This window comes from Ambystoma mexicanum, chromosome 9 (assembly GCF_040938575.1).
Source record: "Ambystoma mexicanum isolate Mex_15411 chromosome 9, UKY_AmexF1_1, whole genome shotgun sequence".
Classification (NCBI taxonomy): Eukaryota; Metazoa; Chordata; class Amphibia; order Caudata; family Ambystomatidae; genus Ambystoma; species Ambystoma mexicanum.
In genome coordinates, this window is record NC_090931.1 from 556,520,424 (window position 1) to 556,533,521 (window position 13,098).

The 13,098-nt window shown below is 46.0% G+C and overlaps 1 protein-coding gene across 5 annotated transcripts in view; it reads left to right on the top strand.

Annotated features, from left to right (window-relative positions):
- Positions 1-13,098, top strand: part of TRIM37 (tripartite motif containing 37) — a 1,981,866-nt gene that overhangs the window by 1,667,176 nt on the left and 301,592 nt on the right. For all 5 annotated transcript variants that reach the window (XM_069615157.1, XM_069615154.1, XM_069615156.1 and 2 more), the window contains one exon: positions 10,448-10,579. In XM_069615157.1, coding sequence (XP_069471258.1) covers positions 10,448-10,579 — 132 coding nt within the window. The remainder of the gene's footprint in view (positions 1-10,447; positions 10,580-13,098) is intronic.

Genomic DNA, 13,098 nt, shown 5'->3' on the forward strand with positions numbered 1-13,098 from the left:
AACAAAGTGTGTAGAATCTGCCAGCAGGACCACTCAACGGGGGTTAATGAGGGATGCATTCTCCTTCCCAAGGGACAATCTGTTGGCGTACACATCCTCCCCCCACCCCCTTTACCATCATACGTTGGGTAGTGCAAATGACCCACCCTTGCCAGGTAATCCTCATCAACCCAGACTGGCCTCGCCAAACCTGGTACTCTGACCTAATTCAGCTCTCGATGCATCATCTAATTCGACTTCAAAATTACCCGAACATCATCTCCCAGGACCACGGGGAAGGTTGTGCATCGCAGTCCACAATCCCATTCGACTGATGGCATGGCTCATGATTTCACAGAATTTGAACTTCGAAGGGATTGTGTCCTCCGACGTATTCCTTATCTTAGATATCTCTTTCCGAATGTGTCGACTGTAATATCATACTACTAAGTCTGACAGTAGTATTTGGAACAAATACGATACACTTATGCTACTAACCCTCACCTAATTCAACTGTGATGTTAACAACAGTTTTTTACCTTTTACTTGTTTCTCAGTTTATTATAAGCCAAAGAGCAAGTTACTTCTTACCTTGTAACGTTCTTTCGATGGGATGTTCCTCCGATGTATTCCTTATCTTAGATATCTCTTTCCAGCTTTGCTGGCCCCGGAAATTTTTTTCTCTAGAGGGCGCTGCGCGTCGACGTCCGCCGAGTCGATGTCCCTCGACAGCCGCCGTATCGACGTCATCCTGCCTATAAAGGCCGCGCGTAGCGTCCGTTGCTCAGTTCCGTTTTTCCGCGCCTGCTCGGTGCCTCGGAATATCGTTGCTCAGTTTTCGTTGTGAATTAATCCAATTTCCTCGAGATATTCGATCCATACTCGATGGCTTCCTCGTCGGAACCGACGACCCCTCCGTCCGGCTTTAAAAAATGCAGACACTGTGGGAAAAAGATGTCGCTGACTGACCCTCACAGAGTTTGTCTGTGGTGTTTGGGAGCTGAACACCATTGTTCGGAGTGCGAGGACTGTATGTCCATGACAGCTAAGGCCCTGAAGGAGCGTAGGGGGAAGCTGGAAAAAGGTAAGACTTCAAAAGCTTCTTCTTCCTCAACGAAGTCGAGACATTCGTCTCCTCGTCACCATTCGCGCTCCAGGTCTCGAAGCGGGTCCCATCACTCCTCGAGATCGAAGCACTCGAAGAGGAGACGTCGAAGATCCCCTTCTTCGTCCTCCTCTTCCTCTGTTTCTCCTAAGAGAATCCCTTGCCCCACGAAACATAGTTCCCGGGCTGAATGGGAGGAATTCCACAAAAATATGATGAGCGTCTTCGAGAAAGCGGCCTCGACCCCCTCGAAGACTGCCGAGAGCAATGCTCTGGTCGAAAGACCCAAAGGTCTAAATCGCCGCGAGTCGCAGTACCTGGCGAAAGAAGCTTCTCGAGCATGTCACAAACCCTCGAGTAAAGCTATGACCTCGAACCCTTCTTCGAAGGTTCCGTCGACACCGTCGACGAAGGTTCTGTCGACGCCGAGGTCGACGTCTTCGACGCCGTTTTATGAAGGGACCTTCGACACACGGGTCTGTCGACTCGACGCCATCTTCGACACTGGCGTCGACGCCAAGGAAAGTCACGGTTGGGGCGCACCCAGTGGCTATCCCCAGGCCTTCGATGACGATGGCGTCAGATTGTCGACATCCTCGAGCAGAATCCCAATTCTATCGAGGACCTCGAGGCCTCCGCCTTTGTTTTCGACGCCATGTTCGAAGCCTTCGGCGGCATCGACGTTTTCGAGGCCGATTACAAGAAGTTTGGCACCCTCGGCCTTGGAGATGGGTTTCACACCCTTTGTGAGTTCAGACCAATTGAGAACTATGTCCTCAATTATGTAAGAGGGAGAACTCTCTGACCAAGAAGAGACATTTGAGTTGCAGGGATCTGCAACCCCAGTTCAGGAGGAGTTATCCTCAGAGGAACGCAGGTTAAAGGAACTACATGATTCCTTACATGAGGCAAGTGGGTTAGACACTTCCCCTGAGGTGGAGCTCGCTAGGCCAGACCCGGGGAGCATGCTGAAACCCCCTATAGAGCCTTAATGGCCAGGATCACAGAATTTATGGGGTGGTCAACACCTTCACAGGCTTTCCAACAAGATGACCTCACGGATATTCTTGATAAAGGTCCACAGGAGGATCCTGTAGTGCCTTTTCATAAAGCTCTTCAAAGGAAAATCATGACAAACTGGGAAACCCCAGATGTCATCCCGGCAGTAAATAAAAAACTGTCTGCTAAGTACAGGGTATCTTCTGCAGACCCAGAGTTTTTGTCCAAACATCCATCCCCAGAAAGTCTGGTGGTACAGACAGCATCTTCTACTGACATCAAGACTGCTTACCCTACCGTCCCACAGGACAGGGACGATAAAAAATATGATGCTATGGCAAAGAAAGTTTTTTCGGCATGTAGCATGGCGTTAAAATCTATTAATGCTACTTGCACCCTTGCTAGATTCAGCCATACACTTTGGGAGTGTGCTTCTACAGCGGCTGACTGCATCCCGGAGGGAGAAGAAAGGGAGGCGTTCCTAAATATCATACAGGACGGTAAAGACGCTATGTGCGAATCCCTCCAGATGGGCATTGATTCGGCTGACAGTATCAGCAGAGCAATGGCGGCAAGTACAACAACCAGGAGATTTGCCTGGTTGAGAAAGTCTAGTTTTGCCCCAGATGTGCAAGCCAGGCTCTTGAACATGCCATTCGATGGCTCTTCTTTGTTTGCGAAAAAGGCGGATGACAGTTTAGAAAAACTGCAAACATCAAAGGCAGCAGCAAAATCCCTAGGCGCTGCAATCCGTCAGACACCTTTTCGTTCCACAGGATCCTCTGCGAGAGGCAAGTCCTTTCGCTTCTACTCCGCATTCGGAAGAGGTAGAGGACGACCGGCTCAAAGGGGACAAAGAACTACCCGAGGTGGACGGGGTAGATATTCAAAAGCCGCAGCAACAGCAGGTGCCTCTTTACCATCGGCATCTGCATCAGCCGCCCCAAAACCACTCTGAGGACTTCCCGCACAAGACACCTGTAGGAGGCAGGTTAACTCAACATCTGGCGGAATGGCAGGCTATCACGTCAGATGCTTGGGCATTGGAAACAGTTGCCCAAGGTTACTGCCTGCCTCTCGTACGCATACTTCAGAGTCATCCACTGGGGATCAGCTCTCTAAAAGCTCCAGATCCGCTCCTCTTGCAGGAAATTTTAGACCTGCTAGAGAAAGGTGCCATAGAACCGGTACCTGTAGCGGAGAGGAACAAGGGCTGGTACTCCCCTTACTTTCTCATTCCAAAGAAAGACGGAGGACTGAGACCCATCTTGGACTTGCGAGAATTGAACAAATTCCTCAGGAAAGACAAATTCAAGATGGTAACTCTTTCTCAGATCCTTCAGGCCCTTCAGTTCCAGGACTGGTTGGTATCTCTGGACCTTCAGGACGCTTATTTCCATGTGCCTATCCATATCAAACACAGGAAATACCTGAGGTTCGCAATTGGCAACTCTCATTATCAATTTCGAGTGCTGCCATTTGGGCTGACCTCCGCCCCGAGGGTCTTCACCAAGTTAATGTCGGTAGTGGCTGCAAGTCTAAGGAGGGGAGGGATTCACGTCTACCCCTACCTGGACGATTGGTTGATCAGGGCTGTATCTTCGGAACAAGCTCAGATCCAGCTAAATCACGTTTGCCACTCCCTTCACAGACTGGGCTTCTCCCTCAATTTAAAGAAGTCACAAATGATACCATCGCAGAGACTCCAGTTCATCGGAGCGATCCTGGACACTTCCCTGGGAAAAGCCTCGCCACCAGAGGTGAGGGCTCACGATATTCTACAGATGGTTACCAAGTTCCAAAATGCCCAACGTCTCCCATCCTTCGACTTTTTTGAGGTTGCTAGGCCTCATGGCATCCTGCATTTTCCTAGTGCCAGAGGCTCGCCTGAGAATGAGATCCCTCCAGTGGGCACTGAGAACTCAGTGGTCACAATTCTCAGGAAGAATGACAGATCTTCCTCATGTTCCCGACAGGGTGGCTCGAAACCTTCAGTGGTGGGCCTGTCAGGAGAACATGCTGAAAGGAGAACAGTTTTGGCAACCCTGGGCGGAGATAACAGTAGTCACGGATGCCTCACTCATGGGGTGGGGAGCCCACGCCAACGACTTGACCATCAGCGGTCGTTGGTCTCCATCGGAGTCCAGACTACATATCAACCTGTTAGAGCTGAGGGCCATCAGACTTGCGCTGAAGGCGTTCCTGCCATCTGTACAAGGAAAGAATGTCCTGATAATGACGGACAACACAGTGGCCATGCATTACCTCAACAAGAGAGGAGGCGTGGGATCACTACCTCTGTGCAGAGAGGCGATGCAGCTCTGGTTTTGGGCAATCCAAGAAGGAATCTCTCTATCGGCAGTTCACCTAGCCGGAGAGAAGAACTTGACAGCGGACGCTCTGAGCAGGCAGAGCAGTCTCCCACGAGTAGGAACTAGCTCAGGAAGTCCTTCAAGAGATCTTCGCCCTTTGGGGAACCCCTCAGGTGGATCTGTCTGTTCGCCACCAGTGTCAACAGGAAGTGCGATCTGTTCTGTTCAAGGGAATTTCCCCCGAGAGGAGCTCTGGGAGACGCGTTCATAGTGGACTGGGAGTTTCCGCTTCTGTACGCGTTTCCACCAGTCCCTGTCATTCCTCAAATGATCAGGAGGTTGAGAAGATTCTGGAAAATCATGATCCCAATTGCCCCGGATTGGGCCAGGAGAACGTGGTACCTGGACCTTCTAGACTTGTCCATCTGCCCTCCAATTCGACTTCTACTCAGAGAGAACCTACTCTCACAGAAGGGAGGTCAGGTTCTCCATCCAGACATCAAAACCCTCAACCTTCACGCTTGGCTTCTGAAAGGCTGAGGTACAAGGATTGGGACCTCCCTGATGATGATATGGAGGTGTTGCTTTCGGCAAGAAGGCCAGCAACAAAATCTTTATACCGCTGCCGTTGGAACAGATTTTGCAGCTGGTGTAGAGAAAAGAATATCGACCCCTTTTCATGTGGTACACCAATGGTTTTGTCCTTCCTACTCTATTTAGCGAATTCAGGCCTTCAAGTTGGCACCATCAAGGGCTATCTCGCAGCGCTATCCATCTTTAAGCGCACTGCAGAAGAACCATCCTATTTCAAGTTACCCTTGGTAATACAGTTTCTAAAGGGGTTAACTAACGTTTATCCCCCAAGACCATTCCAGTTACCCCTATGGGATTTAAACTTTGTCCTAACTTTCCTGATGGGCACACCTTTTCGAACCACTCCACTCTTGTTCGTTAAGATTTCTTACCCTTAAGACTGTTTTATTAATAGCACTTACATCTGCTAGAAGGGTGAGCGAGTTACAAGCTCTTTCTTGTAAACCCCCTCATTCAATCTTTCACAAAGACAAAGTTGTTCTGCAAGTGAAGCCTAATTTCCTCCCAAAGGTGGTTTCTGTATTTCATATCACTCAGAAGATTGCCCTTCCATCTTTCTATCCTCCTCCTCATCCGGGGAAAGAGGAAGAGAGGTTACACAGGCTGGACCCAAGAAGGGCTTTAAGTTTTTACATCAGTAGACTGGCTAGGATAAGACAAGCAGACCAGCTGTTTGTAGGCTACGCAGGTCACAAGCTGGAGTTACCAATAACTAAGCAGACCATTTCCAGATGGATCATTTTAGCCATTTTGGAATGTTATAAACTGGCAGGAAAAGAGCCCCCTCAAAATCATAGGGCTCATTCGACCAGAGGTATCGCGGCTTGATCGGCCCTCAAAAGAGGAGTGCCGGTTAGAGACATATGTGCGGCTGCCACATGGTCGTCCGTCCATACCTTTACACGGTTTTACAACTTGGATTCCTCCTCCAGTCAAGAGACTAGGTTTGGAAGGGCAGTATTGCACTCTATTCATCAATAAGAGGAAGCATGAAGTCAGTACTCCCACCTCCAATAACAGAATACTGCTATGGGAGCCTATATAAGATAAGGAATACGTCGGAGGACACAATCCCTTTAGAAGAACAAGTTACTTCTTACCTTGTAACGTTCTTTCGATGGGATGTTCCTCCGACGTATTCCTTATCGACCCTCCCATCCATCCCCGCAGTACTACTTCCCTTATTGTTGCAGTTAACGCTCCTTCAGTGTGATTAGTCTAGTCCAGAAAGAATTATTGTGGGCTACAAAACGGAACTGAGCAACGGACACTGCGCGCGGCCTTTATAGGCAGGATGACGTCGACGTTGATACGGCGGCTGTCGAGGGACATCGACTCGGCGGACGTCGACGCGCAGCGCCCTCTAGAGAGAAAATATTCCGAGGCCAGCAAAGCTGGAAAGAGATATCTAAGATAAGGAATACGTCGGAGGAACATCCCATCGAAAGAATGTTACAAGGTAAGAAGTAACTTGTTCATTTAGTGGTTTTAAGTGCAGGGACATTTTGTCAGTGGCCAGAGCCCCTTCCACCGATAAGTCCTATAACCTCAAGTGGAAAAGGTGCTGTGCCTGGTGTGAAAAGCAGCAGACAATCAACCCAATCTAGGTAAGGCCAGTACTACTACCATACCTTCTCTCCTTTGCCAAGCAGGGCCTGGCACACATGTCCATACGAGTGCACCTGGCGGCCATCTCCAGGTGCACCAGACGGAGTAACAGCAGCCTGGACTTAAACACCATCTTAGCATGCCTCATGAAAAAGCTGTTGGAACCAATGGCCACGGCCCAACTCAAGTACTACTCTGAGAAAGTGGCTTTCCTGGTGGTGATCACTGCAGGCTCTAGATGTCAACGAGACATACGTAAGGCACCAAAAGAATAAAGTGCTGCTTATCGTGCAATCCACATTTTTTCCCAAAGCTCCCTACAGACTTTCATAAAAATACAACTATTTTTTGGACATTTTTTCCCCAGAAATTGACATCTCCAGTGGAGGTAGCTCTACACTTGTTGGATGTAAAAAGACAACTTCAATGTTCTATCGAGAGAACCATTCCCTTCAGGTGTTCAACGCAACCCTTCCTCACGTATGGACCGGCTAATAAAGGGAAAGCCTTTTCAAAACGGCATCTCTAGGTAGCTTTGGGAGTGCCTCTTCAATAGCAGTTACTGTCTGGACCATTACTGCAAGGATATCTGTTTGAGCCAGAAATGTAATGGTAAATAAGTCATATTATTTTAGCAGCGTTCCAAGTGATGTATTAATTGCTGCTAATGTTAATTCTATAGCAGGAGTAATCGGATTCACCAATCCAAAGGATCGTCTTGGTATCGGCTGAGCAAACGAGACTGACGAAGATGTTGATAAATCAGAGCAGTCTGGAGAGTTTTGTGGAAATGCCGATAATTTCCTGCTTTGAGTTGACAGAATAGAAGAATCCCCCAAGTTTAGGTTTTTTTTGATAAACTGATCATTTAAGAGATTGACTACTAACTGGAGTATTACCTGTGATTGTCTTTCAGTGTTAACCAGTGTAGTATTAACAATCATTTCAGGCTGGGGGCATGGTAGTGAATCTTCAATTTGGGAGTGAAGAGTAGATGAATTCTCTACTCCATGCACCTGCGCAATAGATAGAGGTGTAGAGGTTTGCTACACCATGGCCGGTTCTGAGACCTGTAAATTTAAGTTTGATAATTCCTCATGCACCGTCACAGTATCTACTGGTGAGATCAGAGGGACAGAAGTCAATGCTTCCACAGCAATTGGTGTTTGCATATGAGCAGAGTCTGTAATATCGATACAGGACAACAGTTGGCCAACTGGGCAGCTAAGAGAATTAATAGCTAAAGTAATGGGGGCGTCGGCTTGTTTTTCTCATTGTGCAGTAAATATAGTAGGCTTTTTACCGCCCATATAAAGTCTAATATCTTTTCCTTTGGTAGAGGGGGTTAAAATCCCTCTTGAGAGAGAACCCACGGATGCTATAGTCGTTGATTCTAAAAGTTGTGTATCCAGAAGCGACATGGTTTTAGTTGTTCTCTGCATGGTAGATTTCAATGTATAAGGGCAAGACATTTATCACAGTACTGATGTTTAGTATAGAACCAATATCAGAAAGTCCTTGGTACTGAGAAAATCAATTTTCACTTGCTGCAGGATGCGACAATTATTATACAGCATTGATACTTGTAAGTCATACAATGGTGTAGGCAAGGTGTTAAAAGAGGAACTAACGGACCAATACAACCCACTTTGCGTCAACAAACAGTATAACGTAGGACGTGTGTGAGCAGCATTGGAACATGTTGAAAAAATGAATATAAAAGCAGTTATGCAGATGGGCTATGCACCTGGTGTCAGGATACACATTCCCCAATGCTCAAAATAAACTGGATTTAAAAAATAGTTCAATTCATATATGTCGAATTTAATGTCTAGTGTTGTTTAGGGCCTTAATGACGAGTAGTCCATGGAAATGTTAAAATTATTGTTGCATTTGTAGAACATGTTAATTTTAGGATTTTTAGCTATAAACATTGCTACGCAGTGTGGGCGTGTTGAGTTGTTTTTCAGTTCAGTTCCACAGAGCTGCCTGATTCTTCCAGCCGATATTTGCATTCATTTTGGATTACTTTGGGCAATTGCCAATTTACAGAAGCAACAAACCAAGCCAGCCTAAAGATGCCAGACGTCCATGCAGGGTTGAGAAGCCCAATGCACTGCGAGGGGGTGAAAGAAGCGACCAAACTGGGCTGAGCAGGCCAGTAGCCCACATGGGGCTTAATGACTCGAATATCCAAGGAGGGGGTGAGAATCAATTGACCACGCTTCAGGCTGAAGAAGCCAGAAGCTGATGCATGGCTGAGAAGCTGAATACATTGAAAGGCGGTAACAGAAGCAACAATCCAAACCGGGCTGAACAGTCCTGTAACCCATGCCGGGTTGAGAATACGAATACCCCAGAAGGGGGGAGAGAAAAGCAATAACCACAGGAGGGCTTAGCAGTCCAGTAGCCCACTTGGGGCTGAGAAACACCACAACCCAGGAGGAACAGCAAATTAACTTTGCTTTTGTTGTAAATACCAACCTATCCAGGTCAAGCAGACATATCCCTGGAGAAAGGATCAACCAGAGACTGTTCAGACTACCTGATAAGGCCCATTAGCTGAACCAAAAGAACAATTGAGATACATTGTGTTTTACTGGAAGCCATCTATGAAACCAAGAGCTGGACGAGACTGAGAACTCTTTGGTGGGGATCAGAAAACCAGCCAACACTAAGGGGGGGTAATTAACCCTATACTAAGATGAAGCTTATATTCTATTTCTTTCTTTTCATTGTAGTTGGGCAGATGGTAGGTTACCGTAGGTTTGGACAGAGGACAGAATTTGTACGAGACTTCTTGATGAGCACCAGTTTGTTGTTTTCTAGCATAAGGAATCCATCATAGAGACCAGGATTAGAGGAGGTTTCTTTAATTGCTTTAATTATCCATCTGAGCCAAACATGTCCTCTAGTACAACTCCTATGTCTGATTTACCACAGTAACCAGCTAGAAGATAGCAACTACGTTGCTACTTGTGTTTAAATCTGCTAAGTAGATGCATGAGCTTCCTTGCATAATTGTGCTAGAAAATGTCAGGAGTTCTTGTTTGGTGAGGAGGCATGATTTGATCAAGCAACGCTTTAGAATCTTGTACTTCTACCATAGTCAACCTCCTATAGGATTCCTTTGCCTCCTGCGGGAATAGTTCTGTAGATGAGTTTGTGGAAGGACCGTGTCCTTTAAATGAATTAATAAGTTTGTCATCTTTGTTGAGGCTTCTGGATTTGTTCTTTCCTAAAATTGATAATTGCAGTCCCACGTTCGTTCAGTCGTTACATTCCCGATTTCATAACATTATTATAGTTCTTTGAGTGTGCAGTTCTCTGCTCTGGCACATTCGAAACATGGTTTCAATGTGTGTGGGGAAGTGGAGGGAAGCAAAGGAGATCCTGTAAAGGAGCAGTCTTGCATCCATGATTTTAGAGCACTTTGAACAACTGTAAATATCTGAGTTCAGTCTACTCCTGAAGGCCTTTTTCTAGCGATAAATCTGCAATAGATGACTCTTTCTGTGTATGTTGATTACTTAGAAGTGCTGCAGATCTGGTACTAATACACACAAGAAACATGATTTTGTTTTAACCAAAACTTTTTTAATGTCAAATTTCGAATAGATGGACAAATTACATTTTCTTGCGTCGAATAGCTTTATGCTTACTGTTTGCCACATTGGCCATAGAGCTTTTGTGCAAAACGTGCATTCATGTTTGCTGCAATGAGTGCACACTCTAAATCACCTTTTTAATATATGCAAAGTGTTACTATTCTGAGATATCCAGATTATAAATATTTCAAACATAAAGTGAAAGTATTTTTTCTTGACATGTGCTAAAAATGTCTTTTTAGCAACAAGCAAGAAAGGTAATTTACCGAAGCCCAGTCGGCCTGAAGGAGCAAGCAGTCTGTCGCTACGAAGAGCAGTGGACTGTGGAGACAGTAACCATGGTGCCAAGGGAGATTGCCATGTTTCCTCAGAGGGTAAGCTTTGAACATCACACTTTAACCGGTGACTCTTTGTAGGCTGCTGAAATTGTTCTTAAAAATGTAAGCCATGTTTGGAGGAAAGGAAGACCGTTAATAGGAGATTATCTTTTGTCTTAAGATTTACTTTCATTTTTTGTCTTTGTACCCCCCATTTGCATGAAACATATAAGGTGGTTTATCTGCCAAGTGGTGACATTTGGTGAGGTTGCGAGTTAAAAGGTAGGCAGCCATTTGAATTGTAAAAAAAAATGAAAGGTTGACACAAACGAAGATGCCCTCTAGATTTCTGGAGTGTCCTGAGAAATGGGTGGGGAAGGTGGTTTTAGGACTCTTTGAAGGGTTAGATGTGGTGAGACGTTTTTATGGAGTTGATGGATGATCAATTAAGAGAGTGGCTTGTTGGTAGTCAGCAAACTCAATTCACTGGGTCCCTAATGTTGAAAGATTCCAAAGTTTATACTCAAATGTCAGTGGGAGTTTGGAGCATTTCATGAGCAGTTGTATTCTTTTAGAAGTTAAGCATTTTGTTGGTGCCAGTTGACACAATTGCACCTAGTAATTATCTGTACTACTGTATTTTTATGCAGTCATTGCTGCTGCCTGACTCCACTGTGACATCTATCAACAATATATGGTGTAGCCAATGGGAGCCACAGCTGAGGAAGTAAGCACCACTGTTAAAGGCAGTTGCTTTATTAGTTCAAGAGTGAGGGCTGTTCAGTAAAGACTGCTCCAGTGTTAACTTTTCAGCTTTTTAAGTAGATAATCCCATTCAAGAAAATCATCTCTATTGATCATGCACAATTCTGAATTGTCTGGTTGGACATTTGGTTTACTATTGTATACTGTATACAATGTATATAGATTTTCCATTGCATTCAAGAACTGTCTGGTGGCACAAAGTGGAGTAGGATCAAGAGAGGAGCGACACAGTGGTTTGGGCTAAAACATACATTTTATTAGGGATTTTTACATAAATTGGCCAATTTAGGAGAAACGCAAATTCAGCAAGTGAATAGTCCTATCTTCTCTACATACTTCAAGTCTTCTGTTCCTCTCTCCAAAGGGAACAACTGGGAAGAAGGTGGGGAGAGTGAAAGAAAAGGAAGACCTGAAGTATAAAACACATGAGAATAATTTGGAGCAGATTAAAAAGGGTACCAGTTTAGAAGAGAGCCTTTAGGGATAGCATCTTGGATGAAGAAACATGGGGCTAACAGAAGTGGTTCAATGTGGGAAATGAGCGGTCCTTCCTCTAAGTTGGTACCCTTCTCAGTCTTCTCCCAAACAATCTCCTTTCCTTTCTCTAGTTCTTCAAAGCTCACTGCTGTTCCACATTCCATGCTACTCCCGTAAGGGGTACCCTTGTTGCCCTCATCTAGCTGGTACACTTTTCAGTCTTTTCCAAGCAAACCTTTATTCTCTATGAACACTCCTGCTTTACTGTTTCTCAGATCATACCCATTGTTTCCCTCCACAAGCCAGCACCTCTTTCCCCCTAATGAGTGTCTCTCTCTTCTGTTCTCTTCATGCTTCTCCAGATTATATCTTCTCATGGCATCCTCCCTGCAACCCTTTGCTATTACACTTTCAAGGGGACTCTCTCTGGTCCAAGCTTTTCAGGATCTGCTGCTTCCCAGTAGGGATGTGGAGCATCTTATCTTTGCCAAAAAATTAAGATACTTCCCTTCTCGTAATCTTCATTGGGCAAATTTGTACCTGCTGCATGTTCCTCGGTTCCGGGCAGGAAATCCCTAGAAAAGGGTATGTTATCCTTGCTTGTCTTAAGATCCCAATATCTTTGTTGGTTACATGGAAGTTAAACTGTATGACAATTTGAAACTTACTGTACAAAGGGCCGGTATGGTTTCTGACTCTTTGTATTTACCCTCCTTGCCTGGGATGAGCGAACAGTGGATAGTCCCATCCCCTAGCAGAGTGGGAGATGGAGCCAATCAGAAACTGGAAAGGCGGAGAAGGGAGACCCGCAGAGCTGTAGAAGCCCGGGAACCTCCTCCTGGATGGTGTGGCAGGATAGAGGGAGCCTAAACCAAGTCTAGCAGACAAGCTGCGGCACAGCCTGCGCAAAGCTCACAAACCCTACATGGCCAGGAGCCGGAAAGCACCTGGCCCAGAAGTGTGCGCGGAGGAGCAAATGCTGACCGAAAAACGAACAACTGGCGTACCGAGAAGCTTCAGTGGAGAGACGAGACCCCAGGGCCGGCTGCGAGAGACGAGACTCGAGGACAAGATAAAGGCCAGTAGGTGCCCAGCTGAAGAGAGCACCCAGAATTTCCTCGGGGGGCACCTGGAGTGGGGAATATGAGCCGGGGTCCCAAAGTAGGGAAAGAAGACAAGAGTCTGAGATAAAACCCTGGTATACCAGAGGGAAAGGATATGAACCATAGACTGGCAAGGCACCCAAGGCGAGAAAGGTTAGAGACATTCAGTGTAATAGCTTGAACTGTGAATTTGGGTGAGGGAGCCCCCTTTTGATAGAGAGAGCAGTGTGG